General features: G+C 53.2%; 9 protein-coding genes across 9 annotated transcripts; 2 read left to right on the forward strand and 7 right to left on the reverse strand.

Moving 5' to 3' along the window:
- Positions 1–123: 123 nt before the first annotated feature.
- Positions 124–1,296, reverse strand: Z519_06133 (uncharacterized protein; the record flags this gene model as incomplete). Its single annotated transcript, XM_016763873.1, has 1 exon — positions 124–1,296. The coding sequence occupies one exon, from the start codon at positions 1,294–1,296 to the stop codon at positions 124–126; it is 1,173 nt and encodes a 390-aa protein (XP_016620197.1).
- Positions 1,297–1,870: 574 nt separating this feature from the next.
- On the reverse strand, positions 1,871–3,767 carry Z519_06134 (uncharacterized protein; the record flags this gene model as incomplete). Its single annotated transcript, XM_016763874.1, has 2 exons — positions 1,871–3,365; positions 3,487–3,767. The coding sequence occupies 2 exons, from the start codon at positions 3,765–3,767 to the stop codon at positions 1,871–1,873; spliced, it is 1,776 nt and encodes a 591-aa protein (XP_016620198.1).
- Positions 3,768–4,559: 792 nt separating this feature from the next.
- Positions 4,560–6,095, reverse strand: Z519_06135 (uncharacterized protein; the record flags this gene model as incomplete). The annotated part of the gene is made up of 4 exons (XM_016763875.1): positions 4,560–4,956; positions 5,011–5,531; positions 5,587–5,788; positions 5,839–6,095. 4 exons carry the CDS (start codon positions 6,093–6,095, stop codon positions 4,560–4,562), a joined length of 1,377 nt encoding a protein of 458 aa, XP_016620199.1.
- Positions 6,096–9,456: 3,361 nt separating this feature from the next.
- Z519_06136 (uncharacterized protein) lies at positions 9,457–10,107 on the reverse strand (the record flags this gene model as incomplete). The annotated part of the gene is made up of 1 exon (XM_016763876.1): positions 9,457–10,107. The coding sequence occupies one exon, from the start codon at positions 10,105–10,107 to the stop codon at positions 9,457–9,459; it is 651 nt and encodes a 216-aa protein (XP_016620200.1).
- Positions 10,108–11,408: 1,301 nt separating this feature from the next.
- On the reverse strand, positions 11,409–14,757 carry Z519_06137 (uncharacterized protein; the record flags this gene model as incomplete). The annotated part of the gene is made up of 3 exons (XM_016763877.1): positions 11,409–12,200; positions 12,281–12,510; positions 12,561–14,757. The coding sequence occupies 3 exons, from the start codon at positions 14,755–14,757 to the stop codon at positions 11,409–11,411; spliced, it is 3,219 nt and encodes a 1,072-aa protein (XP_016620201.1).
- An 857-nt stretch (positions 14,758–15,614) lies between these two features.
- Positions 15,615–16,409, reverse strand: Z519_06138 (uncharacterized protein; the record flags this gene model as incomplete). Its single annotated transcript, XM_016763878.1, has 1 exon — positions 15,615–16,409. The coding sequence occupies one exon, from the start codon at positions 16,407–16,409 to the stop codon at positions 15,615–15,617; it is 795 nt and encodes a 264-aa protein (XP_016620202.1).
- Positions 16,410–17,856: 1,447 nt separating this feature from the next.
- Z519_06139 (uncharacterized protein) lies at positions 17,857–19,191 on the forward strand (the record flags this gene model as incomplete). Its single annotated transcript, XM_016763879.1, has 1 exon — positions 17,857–19,191. One exon carries the CDS (start codon positions 17,857–17,859, stop codon positions 19,189–19,191), a length of 1,335 nt encoding a protein of 444 aa, XP_016620203.1.
- Positions 19,192–20,255: 1,064 nt separating this feature from the next.
- Positions 20,256–21,062, forward strand: Z519_06140 (uncharacterized protein; the record flags this gene model as incomplete). Its single annotated transcript, XM_016763880.1, has 1 exon — positions 20,256–21,062. One exon carries the CDS (start codon positions 20,256–20,258, stop codon positions 21,060–21,062), a length of 807 nt encoding a protein of 268 aa, XP_016620204.1.
- A 158-nt stretch (positions 21,063–21,220) lies between these two features.
- Z519_06141 (uncharacterized protein) lies at positions 21,221–25,613 on the reverse strand (the record flags this gene model as incomplete). Its single annotated transcript, XM_016763881.1, has 8 exons — positions 21,221–21,767; positions 21,870–22,360; positions 22,414–23,665; positions 23,804–23,911; positions 24,220–24,314; positions 24,417–24,877; positions 24,928–25,377; positions 25,460–25,613. The coding sequence occupies 8 exons, from the start codon at positions 25,611–25,613 to the stop codon at positions 21,221–21,223; spliced, it is 3,558 nt and encodes a 1,185-aa protein (XP_016620205.1).
- Positions 25,614–25,990: the final 377 nt, after the last annotated feature.

Here is a 25,990-nt window from a genome sequence, read left to right on the forward strand (position 1 = left end):
GAGGGACGAGGCGACTTTGGGATACACGATGCGCAACGGATGTTCCATGTCGGTGCCAATGTTAGTGTCAATGTCAGTGTCAATGTCAGTGTCAATGTCAATGCCACGAGCGGCTATCCATCGCTACACGCCCTCCCCATCCACCCTCTTCCTGAACTCCAATATCTCCTTCGTCAGGGCCTCGCCCTGCTCTAACGCCATCATATGCACTCCGGGATCGACCTCCTTGTACACGACCAGTCTACTACCGCCCTTCTCACACGCTTCCTTCAACCTCGCCATCCACGTCGGGCCGGTGCTCTTGTCCTGCACCCCGCAGACCAGCAGCACAGGACACTTGACGCCGCCGGCCTGTAATCTACCCAGGGTGTCCAGCCCGCTCATGCACCGCCATGCGTCCCCCCAGTCCTGGACCGAGATTCTCTCGACGCACGACCGTGCGTAGCGCACACCCCATTCGTTCCGCGCGATGGCTTCGGGCGTGAACCACCGCAGCAGCGTTTCGGGGAGGAGCGGCATCACCGAACCGGATTCCTCGGCCCTAGTCGCCCGAGTTATCCACGACGGCTGGGCTTCGCCTGCCGTGGTGATGAGGCCGACTGACCGCGTGGCTTGGGGGTATTCGAGCGCGAAGTACTGCGCCACGGCCCCGCCGTAGGATTGCCCGTAGATATCCGCCTGGGGGATATGCAGAGCCTCGAGTAGACTGTTCAAGTCGGCCGCAAGCTGCGTGAGCGACTGCGCCGACGGCGCGTGGGCTGCGTACCCGTGACCTCGCAGGTCGTAGGAGATGACACGCAACTGACTGTTCTGATCCGTACCGCTCCTGCTCGCAGCCAGGTTGGCGAAGACAGCGTCCCACATCCTGCGATCCAAGCCCAAAGCATGGATGAGCACGATGGGCACGACACTCGTGTTGGAGGGATCCGAGTCGCGCACCACCGTCTTGTGCACTCCGGGTGCTTTTCCCACCATCAGCTCCTTCTCCAGATGGTGCACCCGGCCACGGAGCGACGACTTGAGGGCGGCTTCGACGCGGGCCCGCACGGCCACGGCCCTGGCCGCCCCGACGCTGAAGCTGGACTGGAAGACGACATTCTGGATCTCGGACTCGGTCGCGCCGTAGTGCAGCGCCGTCGCGATGTACTCGTCCAGCAACACGTTGTTATTGTTAGAGGTGGGTTCGTGCGAGATCAGCGCCATGAGCCCCAGCAGCGCGCACTCGCGGTAGTTGAGTGACGACGTCGCGACCAGCTCGAGGAATGCCGTCGACGGTGTGAAAGACGGTGCAGTCATTGCGCCCGATTTCCTTTCTTTTCTTGACTTGCCTGCCCTTTTTGGGGCGTTTTGCTGACCAAAGAAATCAGAAACCGGACCCTTTGACAAGAACAGCCTCGGACGAAGTCAGGGAGGAGCCAGATTTCGAAGCGTAAGGAGAGAAGGGGGAAAGCGATTGATTATTCAGCCACGCCGTCTCACGTACAATGATGAAAGTCCTTTAGATTTCCACTGCTGGCTACCTACCTATGTAATAAAACTCCTTCTCGATGTCCTTCCAGCGAGCCGGGGGGAGAGGCGGCGGTGGTGGGTTTGGGCCAGAGTTGGAGAAAGACGCCCGCCCAGCGCCCTCTCGAAGATGGAGTTCCCCTTTCCCCCCTTTCTTTTTTCTTTTTTTGCGCGGAGTTTGCCCGTCATCTCACCCCTCTCTCTGGTTCGGTTGAAGGTTCTCCAACGAATGCATGTTACAAGGCTGAGAAGGCGGACAAGGCTGGACGGAGTGAATCGGCAATTCAGACCGCCATGTACCTCGTATGTATGCATAAAAAAGGCAACCGACGTCCTCAAACGAGCCGCGCTAGACGAACTATAACTAGGCATGTACACCCTGGAAACCACCCAGGCCTGCCTGGTCTGCCTCTCCATCCAGCTGCCCAAGTTTGTCTCTGATGTGCTGCGTCGCGGCATCAGCGTCGCCCCGGAGCATGGACGACGCGTCCAGCGCCTGCGCCAGCCAGTACGCCGCGTCTGCTTTGTCGCCGATGGCACAGCTCAGCTCGGCCATGTCCTCCATGGCATAGGCGGCCTTGGTGTCGGGGAAATTGACGCCCTGGATGGTCTGGTAGTTCCGGATCACGGACGAACACAGCCTCCGCGCCACATCGTGCTGGCCCATGTCCATGTGGACGTGCACCAGCTCCGTGAGGGCGGCACACAGGTCCACCATGACGACGGCCGCCGGGCGGCGCTGGTAGATGTTCACGTCCGAGCGCGAGAGCAGCGCTTGTTCCGTCACCTGAACCAGGTTCTCACCCTCCTGCTTGGCTGCGTTGAGCCGCTTACCGCGTCGCAGGAGGCTAATCAGCGAGCGATGCGCGGCGAAGGTGGTGCTGTGATCGCGGCCCAGGTTCTGCGTGAACAATGCCAGGGTGAGGTTCAATGCCGCCTCGGAGGCCTCGCCTCGCTCGTTGTCCCGTGCAATCTCTCGACACACGACAGCTAACGGATGGTGCCTGGATTTCAGCTTGATCGCCGCCATGCTTGCCAGATACCTCAGCAGCGTGCTCCGCACCTGCGGATAGACTCTCGTGTTGATCGGTGAGAGCACAGTGAAGACGCTGTTCAGAAACAAAACCGGCGTTTGCGAGAATATGTCCCCCGCCAACACACAAGCTTCGTTCAACAACGGCCACGCCAGTGTTGGAGCTTGCTTCTTGAGAAAGTAAATGCCGGACTTGACGTTTGACCAAAAGACCGTGGTGGCCGTGTCCACGACATGGATGTGGTTGCCGATTGTCTCACTGACGGGGTCGTTGCCCATAACGTCAAGGTAATATGACCGTGTCTCATGCAGAATGAGTTCCAGGTTGACCCTGTCCTTTGGTGGGAATATTGGTGGACTCGGAGCCGGGGTTTCGGCATGCAACTCGTCACGCTGAATGATCTCAAAGGGCTCTCCATCATCGTCTGACTCTGACGACGAAGGCGTGAGCAAGCTGGACGTCGTATTGCCCGAACCTAGCGGCGTGGAGGATGATCCTCTCGACCCGCCGCTCGAAACGGCGCGGAGCATGTCGTCTCGGACGAGATCTGACGCAGAGGAATCGGATGAACTCCCACCGTCGTCGTCGGTGTGAGTCGGCAAAGGTAACCCGCGCTTCTGCCGAAAAGCTTTACCGCGCTTCGGGTCTCTGATATGTCGCAGCACGCGGTGCAGTTTGATCGGACGGCCTTTGAAAGTGAGCTCCGAGACGGGACGGTTTTGGAGGTGGGCTTGAGTGATGCGAGCCGCCAGAAGTTCCTTCTCCTCGGCACGATAGTTCTTGCGGATATTCCACTGGTTGAGTCGGGTGTTATACATGCGCTTTCTGAGTCAATTGTCAGCTCTGGAGAGTTCATCTAGGACGGACGAAACATAGGTGCATGTAAATATATATATATATATGACATGCCAAAGCTTTGGAGCCGGGGAGGGGGGGATTAACTCACGTAGCCTTGAAATTATACTCCATCTCCATGATGCGCTGGACGTCCTTGAGAGGCAACTCCAGATCGCGGTATAAACGCGTTATCACGCCACGGAGGGCATTCCACTCCTGCGGCGTCCGCGGGACAGATGCCCTGGGATTATGCACGGGCGGAGGCGTGTGACGAGGCATCGACACCATCATGGTCATGGTCATGTTCTTGTTCATCGGCGGCCCATCTCTGCTGAAGCTCGCAGAGCGAGGAGTGGGGAAAGCGTCGGCCGAGCACTCTGGATCTGCCATGGCTGCAATCTGCGATCTCTCTCTCTGCCTGTGCAATGCTGCGATCAGGAAGTACGAAGCTCGAGACACTGACACCAATGAGATCGACTAGCACTCGATCCTACGGTCGTGAATGTCAGAGATAGATCAACAGTCCCGGGTTTTCGCCGTTCACACCGCGGCCCGCGAAGGAAGCAAAGACCTGATGCAGGAGCAAGAACTCAACTCGAAGAAGAAAGACTAAGATTCAGCCGAGCGGTCCTTATGATGGTGGCCCTGGTGGTGCTAGAGTCGAGTCCAGACTCTGAGTGACTTGCTCTGGCTAGGCGTCGAGTCTCGTTCCGTGATATGGCTAAAAGCTCAGATCAATCGGGGCATGTACTTGAGTGTAAAAAGCAAGCTGTGCCACCAACGGCTGGAGCAGGCATCGGGCTGCAGTCATTGCGTAGTGTGAGGCTGTGTAAGGCTGTGCCTGGTGCTTTCGAGTGGTGGCGGAGCGACAGGCTTACAAAATTCCCGTGCATATGCATGAGCCAATCGGAGAAACATTCATATCGCTTCAAGGTTATGGAGTACATCCTTCCTACTTACTCACACATGTTCCATCCGCATGGCCCTGCTAGTTCTGTATCTGCAGCAGCCCTCCCAAAATGGTTGAGGGCCCTTAAAAGGCTCGTGCAAAAGTACCGCCCACCGTGGCTCTGCCAGGGTGTAGTCATTATCACCGAGACTCCAGATCTGTCAAGTTCTCCTGGACGTCTGTCCGCCAACTAATGTACAAAGCGTTAATCACCTGTGATCTCCTCTCGTGTCTCATCTGCCATGCATAATAAACGTTGGACTGGAAGCCCTCAACTCCTCCTCCTCTGTATCAACATCGTCCTGATGTCTGTAGTTGACAACGCGATTCTTCCCATCCATCCTCATTGTGATATCTGCTCTCGTGTCGCGGGAGGCAAGAACCTGGTGGCTGTGTCTCGATATTGCGAGTGCTGGTGATGTTCTGTCTGGGCGACCAGCTCGAGGTCCGAGGAGATTTGCTCTGGTCTCCTCCCAGAGGGTTTTGCAGGCCGGCAAGCTGGTCACGATGTAGATTATGGTGTTCCAAAATCCCTGCAGAGGGAGTACAATTCCGGAGGCAAAGTCCAATCCGAAGACAGAGTCGTATGGCCGCACCAGGGTATACACTCGATTTATGGTGGAGGGAACCCTAGAGGACGTTGTTAGTCCATGTGATTGAGGAGCGAGGAACAACAGTACATACCATGTGCACAGGAGCGCGAGAAAGAACATTGAGGCCGTTTTGCAGTAACTCAGGGCTGCCTTATTGGCATCCAAGGTCTGAATCGGTGGCCTCTCCACAACCACGTTGGTGACCACGTTGGTGTTCGGCTGGGGAAATGCCGTTTCTTGAATGGAAGGAAAGCGTGCATGATTTACGTCGGCAGGCGAGGTGGTCTCCTGATAGGTATTCCTCGGCGAGCTAAGGCGTCGCTGTTGCTTCGCGGTTGGTGAGTGGGGAACTTGACTGCTGATGGTGATTTCATAGGTCTTCTGATTCTGAGATACAGGAGAAGTCGGAAGTTGATTCATCGCATACCCATTGCGTGGGGCGTCGGGCCTGCTGCCACTCTCGTTTAGGGAGAGGAGTTGCTTGCGCCATCGAAAGACCACGACGCCGACTTTGACGTATATGAACATTGTCAGAAGGATGATCAGCCACACCGGGCCATAGAAAGTAGCAACTCGGAGCGCATTCCATTCTGTTGACACCCAGCACCAGAGCTGCCCAAAAAAAAGTCAGCAGATGCGCCAGCAGCCGGGGTAAGGGCGCACATACAACCGCGTCACCATACACTCTGCCCCTATCAGCAGTACTGACGAACAGTAACACAAACGCTGGGATAAAAGGGATGCCATAGCACGCCGCCAAGTATATCCACTCGAGACCTCGCAGTTGCGATGCGTCGTACTGTCGAAAGAAGGAGAGGTAGACATTGCACGCCATTGCGAAGGTCCATAGCGCATCAGCAGGCAAGAACCTAATAGGGCACTGAGCAAGAGCAGTAGATTGATGTGGTGACCTTCTCACCAGTGAATCAAAAGGGCCTGGAATTGACACAACGAGGATGTGACTCCCAACTTGATACCGGATCTTGCAATGAGAGTTGCCACGTTGGCAAACAGGTTCCCCCACGCAGCGTAAAAGACAAGCCTATTGATAGGTTTCCGAAACTTGCTGTCTGAAAGGAAAGTTGCAATGATAAATGCGGCGCCGAGAACAGAAAAGACAGAGGTCACTCTCTCAGCCGTTACCAAGGCATGGTCTTGTGAGGATGTGATCGTCATCTTGACAGCGGTGTGATGACTGCAACCACATGAGCATGCCTAACAAGACCCAGGGGCGACGGGGGTCAGGAATTCTTGGAGTTTGCGGGGGAGGAGCTCTGCTTTTGTCTTTGCCAGGCTTGATATGCCAACGTTCAAAAGTAACGTCTGTGCTGAAGTGACCACTTCTGCCACTTGTATTCCTGTTTGCCACGAGAGTGACTAGGTAGGGGCGCTTGGGGCTTGCAACTTCCCTTGTCTCCACTGGCACCGGGGTCACAAAATTTCAAAGAACAAAAGACCACGTCCCCCAGGACAGGCCGTTCGATTCGTCGACATGGGAGGGAGGAGAAGGACTCTACCGGGGTCAATCTGGGGCAGAGGATAGCGGTCGACGTTTGAAACGGCTAGAACACATCGGGGATGCACCTTCCGGATGGACAACGGTGGACCTCGAAAGAACTCCACCCGTGGAGCAGAAAGAGAAGCTACCATGGTGCCTGCATCGTGCCAGTCCTTCGATCGTCAAAGGTAATTGATCAACGTTGCAGACAAGGCGTAATGGCACGAGCCGGGGATCTGGGCGTTTTTTTTTTCTAGTGGCAGTGTGGCGATGAGGGAGCACTAGGAGTGAATTTATGAGCAGGGAACCCGAGACCGGACGCACGGCGGAAACCCTTGTTCACTTCTGATCTCACCTTTGGAATCCTTCGGGACGCGTCGTTGTGGCCGTCGAGTAGGAATATTTAAGACGCGGCTCTTGACCCAGTTGCAGTTTCTGATCTTCGCCGTGTTGATATCCCCCGGAAGTAGTGGGTTATCCAGCACAAGTCCCATCTGTGCGAGGGGCCAGACTCTAGCCACATGCTAACAGACCGAGACTCCGAGGAAAGCCGAGCACGAACGTGGGAGATGAAGCAGAAACCTTCGTTTCGACGCCGCCAGATGAGGTGAACGGGCCTCCTTCACTCGGTCCGCACCGCAATCAATGACTGCATCAGAAATGGCTTGTTTCCTCGTGTTCGAAGATCGCTTCGAGAAGACGTGGGCTCGGCAGGTCTGGAAAGGGCGAGAGAATCGACGGAGTCGAGAGAGTTCGAGACGATTGTTCCTGAACACAGCGCTCGGCGGGGTCACCCTTTTCCCCAGACTGAGGAGAATTCCTGAACGGTCGGTGGAAAGGAAGCTACTGCAGGGACAAAAATACCTAACCATGCACCCAAGCATCCAACACCGTGTTGAGTCGCGTGATTGATACCAGGATATGATACGAGGTATCTCCTTGTAGGTACCGATCTACTCGTATTGCGTTGAACCGTCCTACTGAGAAAGTGCGGCACTGCGTTTCGGCTTTTCGACTATGGGATGGCTTGCCAAATTGAATGAGTGAGCATGTCTTAATAGCAACAGTCAGCAGAAGACTGAGTTTGGTTACCAGCTTGGCCGTCTGGATGGCTGGCTGGGTGGATTTTCCAGTGATTGATGTGGCGTCCACGCGTGTCATAAACCTCTCCAGGGGACTGTGGATGGCGATGAAGGAATCATTCCGAACGTCGCAGATGACGCCTGGAAGGAGGCAGTTTAACAGGGGCTGACTAATCCAACTGGGGACTGGTTCTTGAAACGCTGGGTTGTCCAATGTCGAGAGCCATGGCCAGAATCATCACCGAGAATCTGCCTAACAGCCGGAATCCGGTCCGGCTATCGACGTGACAGCTTCTAGACCTGTGCAAAGACCAGATTGCGACTGGCGCTTCCCCAGAGATACTTGGGAGAGGCGACCGCAGGCGAAGTGGACATTAGGGTCCGTCTAATAACCTCCCAAGGCGAAGACGAAGAAAACCGGGATGCGGCTGGCGTATGGTGCTGTATTGGAGCGGACGAGTCGCATCGTAGGACAACAGGATAAAGAGCTCGATTTCGGTATAGGCAGGCGGCCTACCCCCCTGGCTTCTATTCACCGGTGTCTGAAAAAGGGATGGCTGAACGAGGAACGGGCGAGTGGATTGTACTGTACCTCCTGTGCTCGGTACGGAGTAAGTATTGAATGGAGTGCCTGTCGGTTGTCGCCGTCCCCCCGGAAGGCGAAGGGGGTTTGCGGTAGTATGTCCCGAGTACATATGTAGGCTCGCAAAATCTGATGTGGGAATATGACCGAAGGTGACGTTGACATTGATCTTGACGATCCTTTCCCCAGAGAAATCGAGACCTGCAGTATGTACCCAGTACGGTGACTTTTCACGGGGGGAGAGAGGGCACCGTCTTGTCGGGTAGCGTGATCCACAGACCCCGGTCAATGGAGACAAGAAACAAAGAGACAAGCCGAACCCACACCAGTGGATGCCAGGAACATGGAAGAAATTCGGGCTGTTATTGACAGAGAGAGAAAGAAGAGACATGCCTCAAAGGGGATGTTGCCCCGAGGCTGCCACCCCGAGCCACACTCACCACCCCCCTGGTCTTTTTTCCTTTGCTTGTTTCTCGTATTCTTTAATTGTCGGAGCAGCAGAGGAGTATGGGGGGAGTTACCATGGTCGATGAACTGTACCTCGTATCATGTTACAAGGTACGCGGTACTCGGTAGGGGATCACGGTACTTGTACAGGGCGCTCCGTAGAAATAGCCTAAAGGACCGTTGAACCTAAAGGCTCCAGGCCTGGCCAGACTTCGCAGTACGGTCAATCATCCAACGCACGACAAAGTTGGGCGCCCAGTTCACGTAGATCGCGACAAGGTCTAACAAGTTGACTCGGATGAGTACGAACAGGGAGTACACAGTGATTCAGTGACCCGTACTGCCGCCATTTGCCTCCTGTCTGTCTTGCGGGGACCAGGGCACGCAATGAACCTCGTCCCATGCGGCAGCAAACTGAAACCCCTTTTTCTCCTCTTTTCCCTCCTCCACCCTTCCAAGTTTCCTTCCCAAATGATCCAGCATGACGAATTGGGCCGGGACAATGCCCATTCCAGACGACAACTTATGCCCGAAACGATAGCCCTGTCCAGAGCGAGAAAAGAAGGAGCGATCTTCACTGATCAGCAGGAACATACCTACCTAGGCAGGTGCTGAGGCATCCTCGGCATGTAGCGAAAATCACAGGACGAATGAATCCGCAATCGATGGGACATTGGAGAAAGGTCCTTTATCCAGGTGGGAATTTTGCAGACTGCGGCCCTGCAATGTCCCATTCCAACTCCTACCCTAGCATATGATGATAAACGATCGCGGCACAAACAACCCGAATCCATCATCCGGCATCTCCACTGAGGACGCCTTCGCTCAATCCCTGGAACATCACATCATCAAAAGCTGCAACGGCGAGGAGTTTTGCCGCATGACAAGAACAATGGGCCCCCAACGATGAGACGGATTGTCCTTCATTCATCTCTTTTCTGCTTCGTGCTTCGTGTGGTACCTGGGCATCCTCTCATACGCGTTAGGACTGGGCTTCCTCCTCCCCTTGCCTTTTCCATGATCACATTGCTCATCGCGATCGTGATCATGATGGTGCCCGTGCCTGTGGTCGTGTTTTCTCCCTCTCCGATTCCCACTCATCCTTGCACCGCCATCGTCCGGGCTGTCGCTGCCGCCCGCATCACTGTCACTATCGCTAGAGGAATCACTCGAGCTGTCGTCCTCGCTGGAGCTCTCGCCAAACTCCCGCGGTTTGTGGTATATACAACACACTTTGCTTGATTTTCTGCCCAGTCCTTCGTTGTCCACCACGTCTTCTGCCCAGGTGATTCGTCTTCGGCGCCCTCGGCCTGTGCTGGCGCTAGACCCAGCAGCGGCATCATGTGCACCACGAAGACGTAGGATGAGGGGTTCCGGTGAAGCAGATCGCGATGAGGCTGAATCGACGGGGGTGACGGTCTGGATCGCTGAGCCTGAGGTGGCACGGCGTGAGGGGGAAGCACCGTGTACGGCCGGTGCCAGGTGTCTAGCACCGGTTGGTCTAGATGGATGGAGGGACGGGTTCATGGGGGGCGGTTGGATCGACGAGGCGGTGCTCATGGCGGTGGGTGAGGACATGGTCAACCAAAGAAAAAGAGGCCAGAAAAGAGTCCTCGAGGAACCAATGTCCGTCTTTTCTTTGTCTCTGTAGAAATGGGGTCTTGTTTGCAGGTAGGCTGGTATTCGTAGTCCCAAGATCAAAGAGCCTTGAGTAATGTATTTGGTAGATAGATCAAAATTGTCTCAGGCGTGAAGCCGCCACACATCAATACTATGGTAGTAGGAAGAGCTGCAATGAGGCGCTGGCACAATGAAGGAATCCAAATAGCGGCAGTGAAATATGAAGACCCTAGCAGGGTGAGCTTCTCAGCGACGTTGAGGCCTTTTCTTAACAGTGGACAGTGGACTGCGGCAGGCGAGAGGATGCGAGTGGGAGGAGTTGAGGATGCGGAAAGGAAAACGAGCACACGAGAGATCAGCGCATCAAGTGACGTCTGTTCTCGTCCCCGCTTTTAACTCTTTTGCCGTCCATTCATTCTGCCTGCTCGGCTTATCGCCTCTCTTTCTCCTGCACCGCTGACCAGCTATGGTACGTTGTATGCATCCGGTAATATGCAACCTGTTTGCCAGATCCTATCACCTGGTCTTGGACTCCCTCGCCGGAAACCTGCATCCAACATTGTCAGCCAAACGGCAGAAATCGCTGCTGCGTGACTGCACGTGTCCCAGAATGAGGATCCGAGCTTTTGCCTCACATGATCGTTACAACAGCATTTGGAAGAGCCGGGACCTGGAACAGTTTACCCTGAAGAGATGACCCTCCTCTCTACTCCTCTATTTGTTGCTACAAAAGCCTGTCCGGCCTCGTTGCAAATCTCCAATGTTCGTATTCGGGATGTGCTCTTCTCAGCTCTCATCTAATCTTCTAACATCTCATACTCTTGATCATACCGTCTCTGCTCTTCATCCCTGGTCTCTGGCTGCACTCGACTCGGGGGAATGCAGTGGCATTGGACCCTCGCCCCCAACCGTTGATTGTTGTTCCAGGCCAAGTTGAGAGTGCCCAAGAGAGGTTTCGCAAGCAATACTCTAATCGCAATTGACCCGAGGACCAGCTTTTTGGTATCATAACATAATTCAAGCCCAAAAAAAAGCTATGCATTTTCTCGTCCATCTCTGCCTGCTCCGAGCACCTCGCCCTTCTCATCGCCGGACCTATTTTCGCGCCAAGGGTCTCAACACTTGTAGAAAACCCAGCCGCTCTCAAATTCCTCCTCCGGTGTCGACCGTTCCATCGCGTAATGTTCAACCGAGGGTTCGAGAGCAGGGGGCGGTTCTGCTGTGCGTATCGCAAATTCCGTCCGCAACTCTTCCTCTAGTCACAGCTCATCGTCCTGGTCCAGGTCCGCAGGCTTGATCAACCCACCAACTTTGAGTGCGCGCTCTCTTTCCGCGTCGGCCAGAATCTTCTTTTCTTGTTCACGTTCTTCCGCATACAGTTCGGCGTTGTCACCAGCAAATTCCTTGAGAGAGATCAAAAAGTCCCGCACATGAGTCTTGAATTTCGTGGCGTCCTCGTTGAGTGTAAAGAGGCCATTGACAAAGTGCTGGACCTGGATCTCCTTGAGATTGGGGAACGCACGCTGCAGCAGACTCGATGTGAACTCGCTGACAAACTGCTTGTTGGAAGTCCCAGGAGCGGCCTGGTCGGGTTGATACAGCGGTTGCGAAATTTTGTTGGTCTCAACCAGCTGGAACATCCGCGCAAGCAGCATGCATTGTGATTTGAAGCCTGCCTTGTGGTCCGAGTCGGTGAGGACGAAGAACACATCCTGCAGGATAGAGATGTAGAATTGTTGGAAGAAAATACCCGCAGTCTGGGGATCCGTCTCTGCCATGTTGTTAATCAACTCCAAACACATGGATAGGCCTGTATTCTCGACTTCTCGGTTGTCATGTTTGCTCGCCCACATGCAAGAATCGATAACAAACTTAAACTGCCGACCGTCCAGTTTGAGCAACGCCGGGAAGCAGAACAGATTGATGGCTTGAAGAAGCTTGAAAAACTCGACTCGGAACTCGGGGTATTCATGGAAATCCTTGTTGATCATCTCGAGCGTACATTCGAAGATGCTATCCATTATCGGTCCAACCTTGTCATCCATTAGGTTCTAAGACAGTTAGCAAGACGTCCTTGAGCAGGCATTGCGCATCTAACCGAATGCCGAGATCTCTGTGGGGTCCAACGTACATGTAGCTTGTGGATGATGGTGGTGGTCACGCTGAGGACTTCGGCATCCCTGGCATCTGGGACGTTGCGCTGGTAGTCAAGCAAAATGGCATCGAGCAGTGGCGGCACCATGCTATCATTGACCATTTGTAGGTCATCCGCCTTTTGCACGTAGATGTCGACAAGTTTCAAGATCTCCTTCTTGATGGTGCGCAGACCTCGGACCTTTGGGGTCTTTGTCTGGACGTTGCCTAAGATCCGCGTTAGAATCAAGCAGAGACAGATATTCAATCCAACTTACCTCCAGAAGCGACAGCATCAGAGATCAGCTGGCTTGAAGCCCGGTACATGTTGAGCATATCATGATAGATGCGGCCGATCTGGGAATAGAAGTAGCTACCGATCGACGAGCACGCTGCGACATTAGTTTTCATAATGTTTCCCACAACCTTGATGATCTCGGGATCATGGAGTATGGCAGGATTGGCATTTGCTTGCTGGATGACGTTGTCCCAGGCTTGGTTTGGATAGGACATGAGGTCGCTGATCAGTCGGTCCTGCACGCTCTTCTGGCCTTGGGCCGAGATCATATAGCCACAAGCTTCGTAGAAGGTGTGCACTTGTTGCGGGGTCAAATCGCAGGTGATCTTGCGCATGTTACGCACAATCTCATCAATAAACGGTTCGGTCTCGCCGGGCTGGAGAGCTACGAAATGGCGCTTGCATTTGTTGGCAATCTTGATGAATGTGTCGCAAGCCATATCTTGAACTCCTTCGTGGGTTTCGTGCATGAACTCGAAGAGCTTATTCACCACAGTCTTCAAAAACTTCCAGTGGGCTTTCAGGAAACGTGGATACTGGCCCACAATATACATGATGTTGCTGGCCACGACGGCTTTGTTGTCCTTGCCACGCTTCATCTCAGTCAAGCCAAGCAAGTCCTTGATGACCGTCACCAAGAACCGCTTCTCTGTCTCTTCAGACATGGCCCCTGATATTGAGCCGATGGCCCAGCAGAGGGTGTTGCAGTTGTTCCAAGACCACTCAGACCCGTCGACCTGTCGTTGAAGCTTGTCAGACATGATTTGCTCAGTGTCGACGACATCCAAGTGCGTCAGATACACCAGACATTCGCGGGTGGTCTTGTAGAGTTGAATGGTGTCGCTCTCCTTGACGAATTCTCGCACAATTTCGCCCTCGTCATTTTCAACAATGAGAACTTCCTCAGGTCGGACCATCTTTTCAACCATGACCTGCCTCAGACTGGACAAAACTTGAGCATACTTGTGCTTGCGGAGGGGATAGTTGGCCAAAGTGCTTGGATGAGGTGCACCGCCGTTAGCGAGCCCGCTGACACCCATGCTGACCAGGGGATTGAGTTCGGTGATTGGGAGCTGTTGCATTTCTTCGTACAACTCCTGGACCAATTTGTTCCAGTACTCCAGACAGATCTTGAAGATTTCCCTATCGTCGATCAGACTGATCTTAATGAGGTAGAAATGGCCGTGAAGGAGATAGTCGGAATTTGGTAGTCTTTCAATCGTCTGAAGATGTGCGGAGAAGTAGTTGGTGAGAAAGATTGCTAGGTTGAGGATGTATTCTTGTTCGGAAGACTTGGCTTTGGCATACGCCTCCCGAAAATCAGTGTCGAGAGAGAGGGTTCGTGCAACGACAGTTAAAGTTTCGGTGAACATCTGAACGAGCTTATCATCGTACTGATATTGCTGTCCCAGCTGCAAGCCACCAATTTCCGTCAAGCATTTGAGGGTAATATTGCGGAATTGGTCGACTTCGAGGAATCTGGTGACGAGAGTGTCGATGAGCTTTGTTTCAAAGATGAAGCCAAGGGGAATCCAATTTAGAAATCGAAGCAATGTCTCGAGAGTCGCCTTGACCAGACTGACGGAGTCGGCCGTGGTAAGGATTTCATTGCACAGTTGAAAGATGGAGGAGAACTCGGCACACATGGTGGTCTTGAGGTTTTTGGCCTTTGTAGAAGTCATCTGATCCTGGGAGAAGTCGAAGACCTCCTCGGACAGCAGTCGCAAAATGGTCATGTTGTTTTCGCAGACTGAGATGCCGGTGTGGCAGGCGGAAATGATCTCATTGATGAAAGTGGGCCAATTCTGCGGCCACTCTTGCTTGAGAATCGTGACTAGAGTCAAGTCCAACTTGTTGAGAAAGAGCTTGTTCGCCTTGAGGGATTCCTCAGTCTCAGAAGCCTGAAGGATTTGATTGACCACGAAATTGCGGATGCCCAAACACTGGTCTCGCGGGAGAACCTTCCATCGAGTGTTGACAACATCATCCAGCACCTGTAAGCCCAGATATTTTGTGGGCACGTAGGTAGCCTCTTGCAATATTCTGTCCACCATCAACCAGGCATCGGGATTTGACTTGAACTCATTGAGCTTTTGTTGGGCCTGTTTTTGGACTTCGCCATGGCCTTCTTGGAAAGCTTTGACGGTCGCGTCAAGCTCGGCGACAGTGACCGACATGGCTAGAGGAGAAGACGGCAGGAGGAAGCGCGCTCAGCGAGCGTGGAAAAGCACGAGTGTTGCGCCAGTAAGTGGCGGGGTAGATTTGAGGCTCGATCGATCTGTCGGTATGATAAAGGATCCGAGGGCGGGACCAGGAGTCTTGGTGCTTGTCGCTCCTTTGACGAAAAGAAGAGGTGAAAAGGCGACGGGAGGAGTGGTGATGGGATGAAGATGGCTGCGCAGGGAGAATGAAAGGACACGAACTCTGTGTCTGTTGGTCGGCGGCTTAGGCAAATGTGCACTTCGTCGGATGATGGGAAAATTGCCAACGAACGCGTGAGGCCCAGGCAAATACTGGGTACATGGATGGGCCTCCAAGTTGGTGAGGCGCCGCACAAGGCACCAAGCAGCAACCGCGGCGGGACTGCTAAGTACGAGCAACTGGACCAACTTGTCACTGCGCGGCTATTAACGCCGGCGCTGCCCACCGCTGGGCGCTCGGGCTGAATTTGTCATCCACGGCCAATTGGACTTGCTCCTTCACCCACTTGCTGCCACCCAGCGAGATACACACCACAAGCACGCAGTACCAAACAGTACACCTCGTGCCTACGTAGCAAGCTACGTAGGTACCCGTCTGATTTGCACAGGACAGTCACAACGGATTATCACGAGCAAATCTATATATGAATCTCAAGCACAAACAGCTGCAATCAAAGACCAACAAGGTCTCTAGACATCTCTCGTTGTCCGAATAATATCTGGTTTATCTGGTATCATGGGCACTGGCAAAGCCACAGACATAGCGTCTTGTGTATCAATCAAACCTCCCCCCGCAATCACCAAAAAGCCTCTCCTTTTGTTTGTTTGGGAATTCAATCAGTGCCTACCCCGGTCGTGTGTTCGTGGAGCTTCAGCTCTCGCTCCTCGCTCTCTTTGCGATACTGTTGGTACGCCGCTGCCATCTCTTCCTTTGACTGAATTCCGTTCTTCTCGGTAATTAAATCTTTGAGCCATTTGTTCTCCATTTCCAATTGATTCACCTTTGCCTCCAATTTGGCGTTCTTCTCCTGCACCTCCTTCACTGTCCGTTCCAACGCCTGCTCCCGCTGCTTCTTCTTTACCCGAAAGCGGGCACTGGCGGCCGTGTTCCTCCTCCTCTTATCTTCCTCAGCAGCCAGACGAGACTTCTCCTCGGGACTTAAGACATTGGCATCAATGGCATCGCCTTTTCTCCGTGCAGCGTGGGGACCTGTTGCTGTGGAGGCATTGGGAGATGTATGAGAGTCAAGGTTGTTAAAGCCTGGCACGGGGGCGGGTTGAATAGGCGTGTTGTAGGTGCCGTAGTAGTGTGAAGAGTCGGGCGCCGATGTATCGAGGTTGGATGGCTGATAGTTCTGAGTGGGTGAAGAGCCGGACAGGAGTTCTTCGTACTTCACGTTATTCGGGTTGGTTTTGGAGTCGCCGAGGTCGAAGTTGAAGGAACCATCTTCAGGTAGTGGAGGAATGTCAAAATGAGTAAAGTCGGTGTTTGTAAACATAGCCAGGTCCTGGCTGATGTCTAGCTCTTCTGCCGGGAACTGCTCTTGATCATAGGGTGATGCTAGAGTATTGAGATTGTTGAGATACTCCGAAAAGTTCGGCCCTGTCCGGCCGCGATACCCCGACATGGTCCTCCCAATGCTCCCCTAGTATATGTCCCGTTTGCTACTTCTCAGTACCGCGTACGGATGGAAAGTGGTTTGGTAGAGGGTGATGGATTGAGGTCGAGATTAGCGGTCCAGAGCCGTCGACAAAGGGCGCACGATGACAAACTGCGCGTGGCGGTTTTGTCGAGTCCAGAGCCCGGGGTGCAGCAAAATCACTTGTTTTCCCTCGTGCTAAATATTCAACTCGCCGTCCTCCAGCCCAGCACGGCGTCGTCTCTGTTAGGAGGTGGTGGAAGAATGGATGGAGGAGGAATAATGGTGGGGAGAGAAAATTGCGGTTGTGTTCGAGGTAGTGCGTGAAAGGCCGGGAGAAGAGAGAGGGGCGCGAAAACGATCAGTCAAAGGATTTGGTGAGTGCCACAGGTGTGGGATCGCTTTGAGCACTTTGGCGGCCTATACCCGGTAGCGTCGTGGGAGGCGGGCGCCCTGCGTGGGCTTCGTTCGTTGCGTGGTTGGCATAGTGGGCCTTTTCGGACTCGCTTCGGGAATTGCATTGTGCTCCTCCCACTCTCTCTCTCTCGGAATGGCCCTGTCTTGACCGGCCGAATTTATTCGCTCGCTTTGTCCAAGATCTCGCCCATGGTAATAAGATAACTTAATAGCTTCAACCCTTCCATGCTCTTCCAGATGGCTAAGTTTAACATACTGAAGCCCGTATGCTTGTGACTGCCGACGTACTGGGGCCATCGCTGAATCATGACTTTGTCTCCATTACTGGGTACTGGGTATGTCGTCCCGTGGCGGTCGGTTCGCAGTCTCTCCGGCTAGTTGTCGCGGAAAACTTGTCATGATCTCATCTGAAATTGGTGGCCAGACTGCCGAAAAGAGTCCTTGTGCACCAAGATTAGTCGGGCTTTGTGTCCGGGAGTTGCTCATCCAGGCGCTCTTCGCCGTCCGCTCCACTGATTTTGTATTATACGCGCGAGCTCTCCAAAGTCTCCTGTTTGATCACAAATCCACCCTTATTCTGCCTCTGACTGTATGCGCGTAATTGACTAGCGCCTGCCAGATGACAACCAAGGGTCAGAGAGGGTTGCATGACTTCGATCAGGACTCGTCTGCTTCAAATGCTCCAAGCTGCGCAAAGAATCCTAGTGTGGGGTTTGGGCTTCGGCGTGCCGCATGGCTGAACAAGCATGCAAGTGGCACGAATCTGGAAGTATTCACCTACCCATTCCAGTCGTATGGATAGTTCTCAGTGTAGTCAGAATGCTGTTGGGTGCAAGATCTCGGTCTGCTCATATCGACAATGAGATTCTGCAGACGAAACTGCAGCTCGCGATTGAGAGCGTCACTGCCCATGACTCAGTTTTTAAGTCACATGACTCCCACATGACTCGAATGTTTACATTGGCTCCTTATCTCATTCCACTTCATCCTCAATGTAAACAAACCCATCAGCACCATCATGGCACCTATTCTGACGAAATCACTGAACCGCCTGTCCAAGGAAAGTATCCTAGACCTTGCGCTGAGATGGCTGGAGGGAAACCACACTTCTACTCCCTATTTACAGAGCAATCGTACCGGCTTCGAAGCTGATGAAGAGGATTATCTACACACCCCGGCCGAGACTATTGGAGAACTGCGAAAACGGTACCACGATCTCAAGAAAAATGTTGCGAATGCTGCTAAGCGCGACATCATTGATCGCATTGTTGATGGCGACTGGCGAAGGGGTCTGTCGCTGCATCAACATGCCATGATCGACTTTGCCGCTCTGGAACAAAACGTCAATGCATTGAGATGGAGTGCTCTTAAATTGGTACCACTGGAAGCAGAGGAGCAGAAACTGCTGGTCGGTGGTGACTCTCAACGTCCCGAGAAAAGGCGGAAATTGGGTCATCACGAACCGGAAACGCCCTATCCTGAGGTCTCTCCGCAAGCATTTCTCTCCGCCTTGAAACAAGAGATCTCGCCCTTGGTCAAAGCGCATTACCACCTCCATCGCATGCCTCCGCCTTACCAACTCACAATCCTTCGACTTTACATAACTCCACTCTCGGCCTTTGCACCCAACCGATCCAGGATCCCCAAACGGGCCAAGCATGCCACTGATGCGGGCAGAATCATGTACATAGCTCTTCCCGACAGCTGCCCCTACGTCTACATCTCGATATCTGGCTCCTCACCAAGCTCCAGCCGACGTCCAAAGGGCCAAAAGGACGCGAAAGATCGAATGATGGCGAAAGTGGACATGGCAGCCATGAAGAAAATCGTCCTAGAAGCTATTCCGAAGGCACTGTCTCGACCACATCGTCGATGGGCACTCGATACGACGAAGCTTGTGGCCAAGTCTCTCAAAACTATGTGCGAGCTGAGAGGCAATCACAAGCCGGGAACCGGCGGTGGAGCCTACAGCGTCTTTACGGACGGGGAGAAGGCGTCCGAAAAGAGTCCGGTGGATGTACAGAACAGCGACGAGGAAAACCAGGGCGACGAGAGACATTGTCTAATTGAGAAACGATTCGGAAACATGTCTGGTGAGCACCATGCACCCCTCGATCGCTTCCACGTCAAACTTTGCAACGCCATACCAATCATTGATCATGATGATGGAGGGGAAGGGTCGGATCCACCAGAAGGACAAAAGGGAGACGGCGATATCGTTTTGACATTTTCCGGAAGCGACGTGTTTCTTGGATTGAAGCAACTTGCGGAGTTGGGATCGGAATATATTGATTTGGACAAAATGCCTTCTTGGATGACGGGCGAACTGGGTATCAGTAGTTTGACGGTTTAGGACACGACACGCATTGTCTACCTTGGATACTTTTTTTTCTCGTTGTACTGGATGACACTGGGTTTATGACGTCGACGATCCTGGTTTGGGACATGATAACCTGGGGGTTAGGGAGCCGCTCTGAGGGCATGGCATACACGATGAGCGGGTTGCGGCTGATTCCGTTGTTCGTTCTCCCAAATTTTCTCTACGAGTTTTATAAATCCATTGCAGCGACTTTGAATGCATTACTAATGTAAAATATCCCCTTCATACACCCCCCACTCGACATCGCGGCCGCCTCCTATCCCATACGAAAACCCTTTCGTTTTCAATATTCCCCAAACACCGCTTGCACCAGAAGTTCCATGGAACAGGCTAATCCTCCACTTTTAAAAATTTGGGGGGCTTGCAACAATGAACCTTTCCAACCTGAACAGACTCTCTTGAGATGTCCGTCCGACGCCTCGCCCACTCGCCCGTTCGTTGGAGCCTTGCTTTTCGTCCGGGCATCGGACGGCCAGGCCCAGACGACGGCGTTAACGCCGCATAAGGGCACGTTATGTCCAGGGCTGGGCAGCCTTGGGTGTTGGAGGTCTCCATCTCCCGAGGCCCAGCGGCTCCATGTACGCTAACCTCGTCTCGTACCGGCGAATTGGTGATTTGAATGTACGTCTTCGAGCTAACGAGAACTTGCGCCCTCGAAGCATCAAGTCGCTGGGTACTAACTACCTAGGTATATAGGATGTGAACATACCGCACTCGCACCTCTCACCTTCTCAATAATGTTTCCGCTCATTCGGGCTAAATATGCCCCGTACCTAGGCAGCATTGGAAATCAGGGTGCTCGGTGCTGCGATAGAAAAGGGCATCGAGAGCATTGGATCTATGGAGAATGATAAGTCAAGTCCAGTTCGAACGAGAAAAAAATACTTGCATCGATAGAAAGCTATTTGAAATATCTCATCTGTGTTGTTCTTTCGACCTCTTCGTTCCTATCGTGCTCTAGAACTGTCTTGAACTGTCCGCAGCACGGAAGGTAGATAAATAACACCATATATACAATCGGATTCTTCCTCGCAACGATGCCCTCCAAATACCTCTCAAAACTGCACGATAAGTCCGTCCTCATCGTTGGCGGTTCATCCGGCATAGGATACGGCATCGCGGAAGCGTGTCTAGAATTCGGCGCCAAGGTCGTGATTGCCTCACGCTCCGCCGACAAGGTCTCCTCCGCCGTGTCGACTCTCAAGGCCTCGTACCCAGAGCATGCGGCAAACGTCCGCGGACACACGGTGGACTTGAACAGTGCCCAAACGAACTTCGAAGAACAGCTCGTTGCCCTCTTTGACTTCGCCACGGACAACGGCACGAAGAAGCTCGACCACGTCGTCGAAACCGCTGGGGATCTCGGGCTCGCCGGTAAACTGGGCCTCGACATCATCACGCCGGAGCTGATGGCCCAGGCGAGCTCCGTGCGTCTGGTCGGCGTCATAATGCTCGCCAAGGTTGCGAACAAGTACCTGAACAAGGCGTCCACGAGCTCCTTCACCATGACCAGCGGTGCTCTCATCTACAAGCCGCGCCCCGGATTCGGTCCCTTCATCGGCGCTAGCGGCGGCAAAGGGGCCCTGACGCGGGGACTAGCGTTAGATATGGCCCCCATCCGCGTCAATCTGGTCAGTCCCGGCGCGATTGAGACCGAATTGTTGTATTCCAGCATACCACAGGGGATGGAGAGGCAGCAGATCGCCGAGATGTACAAGAAGATGAATTTGCTGGGGAAGATTGGGAGTGTTGAGGACGTGGTGGAGAGTTATTTGAGCCTGATGAAGAATGGCTTTCAGACCGGGACCGTGGTGCATTCTGAAGGAGGATACCTTTTGATCTAGAACCTCCACAGACAAGACAGGAGTATGAGCATGGACGCGAGCAGAATGGAGAAATCCCAGAATCTCGGACTTGTTGAGATTCATGTGTTAGAGGACAAGCTGTTGCGGACCCGGAATGTCGCCAGTTGCCTGTATGTTGAAAGACTAAAGCCCTCCTACTACAGCATCAACCCCCAATCCCAGTCCTGCACCCCTGTTCCAATTTGTGTCCCGTCATTACTCGCGAAACCGCCTGATGGTCCGGCTTCACCGGCGTTGCTTAAGCGGCCCATCCCGGCCATTGCCGCGTGGCTCAGACGGTCGCAGTAAATATCGTATCCGTCGATGGCTGTATCGATCTCGGTCATCCAGGGATTCATACCTGTGTCAGTAGAATCAGAACTCGAGAAGGGAAAGAAATGGCTGCTGAAGTTGGCATCAGCGTTGGAAAAGGTCGTCCATGGGGTGGTCGTGTCTTGCTGGCTCTGCATGTGGGACTGTGGGCGGGGTTGCTGTGATTGAGTTTGAGGTTTGGAGGTAAGATTCTCGCCACAAAGGCGGTAAATGATATCTCGACACTTTGGGGCGCTTGGATTCAGATCATTCATTGCGTCAATTATGCTCAGGGCTGTCAGGACTTGATTCCTCCATGAGCTGGCGTCTGGGTGGCTTGGATTGCGTCGCAGACAGTGGATTGGTATTAAAGCGGCCTGGAGAAGGAAATATCTGCGAGAGGGAGTGATAGATAAGCATGACGCGTTTTGTTGGCTGGATCAATAGACGAAATGGACATTATTACTACAAAAAGACAGAGATTTTAGTACTTACAAGACGTACCAAGCCGCGAGCCTAGTGTGAGTTCCGGAAGACCAAAATTGAAAGATGGCTGAAATGCATTCCTCGGCAGCCTTGAAGCATCGCTTGGTAGCAATTGTTTCAGCGGATGCACCCTGCAAGGGTGACATAGGTGTCGCGGTAGCGACGTCTAAGCCGTCCTCTGCCCATCGAATCAAAAACGGGCGATACATGATGATGCGCATGATTCGAAAGCGCCAGCGGCTGATTGCATGGCCAAGGAGATACTGATTAGGAAGTGGTAAATTATCATCCCGGTAGTATGGCGGGAGGCTGCTGAGCCAGCCTTCAATCAGCTCGTCATCGAGAGAGATCAACTCTGCGGCAGAAGGGATGGGATTGGAGATGAGGCGGTTATAGATTCTGATGGTGTGGAGATGATAGGATGACTGAGTGCGAACATAGGTGTAGATTGTGGTCTCATTGACTTCGGTTGGGTATGTGGGTGAGTCCAATTGAAGGTCCTGTGCAATAGCGTTCGTCAGGCAGAGAGGGCGGAGATTTTAACAGCACGTACCTTTTCTTGTATATTCAGCGGAAACGGGATGTCGACTCCTACCTGAGGCCAGTTCAAAGGCCTGCCATAGGTTACGGTTGCACCGACGTCCAGCACACAAAGCGACCACCAAATCCTCCTTCGGATTTCCTTTCGAAATGGGGCAGTCTGCCATCCCCGAAACTCCTTATGGAGGCCCAGTGATATTGCGAGCCGTAGCGCAATGCCCCCGTAGTTGTAGCCACTGTTTGGTCTGTTTCTCTTTTGCAGGTAGTTTGCGGCCATCGCAAATGCCTGGACAAGACTGAGACTCCCAGTCTCCAAGGAATTAATAGACAAGTTCGCCTTCACGCCGTTGAAAAGAGTGGCGTGGGTATCGTCGGAGCAGGTACTCGACACGAAGGACCCGAGAGCCGCAACGAGGTTAGCCAGGGTGTGCCATGTGTTCCCGCTGGTACGGCCATTGAGCTTCGCATACTGTTCCCGGAACGTAACTTCGTGGAGGATGGGGAAGGTCGGGTGATATAGAGCGAAGTAGGCGTCGATGAGAGTGTCGACCACCGCTCGAGTAAGCAGAGGCTGCGCTCGTAGCCACGGCGTAGTCGTCGCCGGATAATCATTCGAGCGATGGCTGAAGAGTTGCTCTAGGCTTTCACGCCGTTCGCTTTTGCCTTCGGCCTTATCGTCGGCGCCCGTGCTCATCCATATGAGCCGCAGAAGAGCAGAACCTGAGACTGATCCTAGGAAGCCAGCATTTGAGTCATCAGCAGTCAACGTGGCCATACCGTCCGTGATTTTAGGGATTTCAGCGTCGACATCCCCTCCAAAAGCAGAGTTGCCTGCACGAGGGTCCGCAATATTCCAAGAAGATTCCCGCTCATCCCATTCAAAATCGTCGTCGGCAGCTGAGAGATTCTCTAGTGGAAAAGTGGAATTGTCGGCGACATTGGACGTTGAGTCTACGGGAGATTCGAGATAGCTCAAATTGACCTTATGATCTGGGTCCCCGCCAATCGTGGAGAAAGATTGAGAACGCTTCTGTTGGCGGTGCGCAGAGCCCAGTGCTGGCAACGCGGTTGAGGTCCCAGGTGGGAAGCCTGATGTGGCTGCCTGGGAAGCAGTACTCGTCGTCGTGTCCGTTGCAGGCCTCGGTGGGACATCGAGTTTGTTAGTGATACCATGAACAAGCATTTGCGACAGTTCAGCATCGGTGAAAAAGGTCTTCAACAGTGCTTCTGCTTTTTCCAACCGCTCTTCAACCTCTGTCAAGTGCCTGTGTATGCATTTAGCCCCGAATACTTCGCCGAGGGCGTGGCGGGAAGGACTATAACACTGACTTCCTCGTTAAAGATGATCTGCTGTGTTTGTCGTACAAACAGTGTCGATTGTACCGCTGGCAAACTGAACACACTGGCATCCTGCCATCACAACGTCCTTTGCGACGACGACATTCGCGGCACGACTGGCCAGCGTTTGCGCCAGCACGATCAGTGTTTGTAGGTTCTGACATATTTCTTGACTGCGCAATTGGGATTCAGCATTGGACTTCGTTAGTCAAGGACAGAAACAAAATGCAAACGAAATATAGAAAACGTTGAATTCATCGTGTGATGGGAGTCTTGTGCCTTGTTCGTTTGCGCGACTAGCCCCGCAATGGCTGTTTGCGTTAGCTAAGCCCTGGACGTTTTCCAGTTTGAAAGCGGTCGCGGGTCCGGGACCGTTCAAGGGACCGCTTTAAGGGCCAGCCCTAGCGGCTACTCGGGGCTCGGTAGCTTTCTGCAAAGACACCACCTGACCAGTCAGCGTCGGAAGTTGAGCGTGCTTTACAGAGCTTCAGATGTATGATGGATGCGGATTAGGTGCGCGAGCTGGGTTAATCCGTCAAACCTCAAAGCATGCCCGTGGTCGAATAAGAGCCATACCTGGCGAAGAAAAGCTCAGCCTCGTGAAAGTCTATATATTGCGCTTTATATATTGTCCTGGCCCGCGCACACGTCAACCCCCGACATATTTCAAGAACTTACCCGTATGACAACCTTGCCAAAGTGCCCACCTCCGTACAAGTACTGGAATGCTTCTTTGGCTGCATCGAAGGGGAACACTTTGTCGACCACAGGCCTGATCTTCTTCGACTCGTAGAAGCGCAACATCTCTTCGAATCTGTCTTTGGACCCATTGATGATTCCTTTGAGCGTAACATTGCGTCGCAGCGCCAGAACATTCGTATTGGTGCGGTCGGCAGTTTCGTCTTGCTTCCCACTTAAATAACCGATGCAATTGATGATACCTCCAAATGAGATGCAATCAAAAGATTTCCTCAGCGTCTGCGCACCTCCGGTCTCAAATATGATGTCGACACCTTCGCCGTTGGTCAAGTTCATCACAACATTCTGCCAGTCCGGACTCTTGCGGTAGTTGATAGTGAACGTGGCTCCCAATGCCTCAGCACGAGAAAGTTTGGCATCGGAAGAGGAAGTTATGATTGCTTAAGAGATGTCAGAGTCCGCAAAAGATGCTTCAGTAGATGTCACTCACTCCTTGCACCAACTGCATGCGCAATCTGTAGGCCACCTATGGAAACTCCACCGGTGCCTTGTAGCAGAATTGTCTCTCCATGCCCACCTGGAGAGTTGATGGGCCTCGATCCGTTGATAGCCATCCATGCCGTAAGTGCTGCAATAGGCAGAGTGGAGGCTTCCTCATTATTCAAATAATCAGGCGCTCTGACCAACCCCGTCACAGGAAAGACTCGGTATTGCTGAAGTACACCATCAAGAGGCAGGCCAAGCCCAAAGGCCATGTCCTTCTCTTTGATCTGACCGGTCAGATGTGTCTGATTGAAAATGGAAAGAACACGGTCTCCGAGGTTCCAGGCGCTTCGTTTGGAATTTCCCAACCCAACCACAATGCCACACATGTCAGAGCAGGGGACAACATTTGGACTGGCTCCAATTGTTTTGTGGTGAGTATAAAGACCCATTGCGACTAACCATGAATAGACAAGAAGTTTAGCAAATGTATCTCCACCGCCGCCCGTCCAAAGGCAGCTGGTTCGGAAACAACATACCTTCGGTGTCTCGATAATTCAGAGACACTGCATGAACCTTGACCAGCACTTCGTCCTCGCCCGGGATGGGAATTGGGCAAGTGGATCTGTACAGATTGTCCAAGCCATCCTGAGCAGTCTCCCATTTCACCATCTGTCGCGAAACCACAGCCATCCTTTCCTAGCGTTGACCGATCTCTACGAAGAAGTCACCCGGTAGCAGAAGTCGTACATGCGAGCAACATTTGTGACGTTAGCTTGTGTGACGACTGAGTGCCATCGTGGAATATGCGGAAGATCTCCCAGCAAGATTAGCATCGCTAATGTCCGCTGACCGAGTGGAGAGATCTGGCGTGGCTGAGAGATCCTTTGGAGGGCGAATGAAGCTCCATGATCTTAGAACTGTGGGCATGCTGTGGGTTGGCTCTGGATGCGTTCTGTGAAGTTCCCAGCCGGCGAGTATTTGAGCGTCAAAATACTTTCCCCTCCGCCGGATTCAGTACGGTGACGCAAGTGACGCGAATGACGCAAGGCGTCCATGGCTTGCCATGG

Source organism: Cladophialophora bantiana (assembly GCF_000835475.1).
Source record: "Cladophialophora bantiana CBS 173.52 unplaced genomic scaffold supercont1.8, whole genome shotgun sequence".
Taxonomy (NCBI): domain Eukaryota; kingdom Fungi; phylum Ascomycota; class Eurotiomycetes; order Chaetothyriales; family Herpotrichiellaceae; genus Cladophialophora; species Cladophialophora bantiana.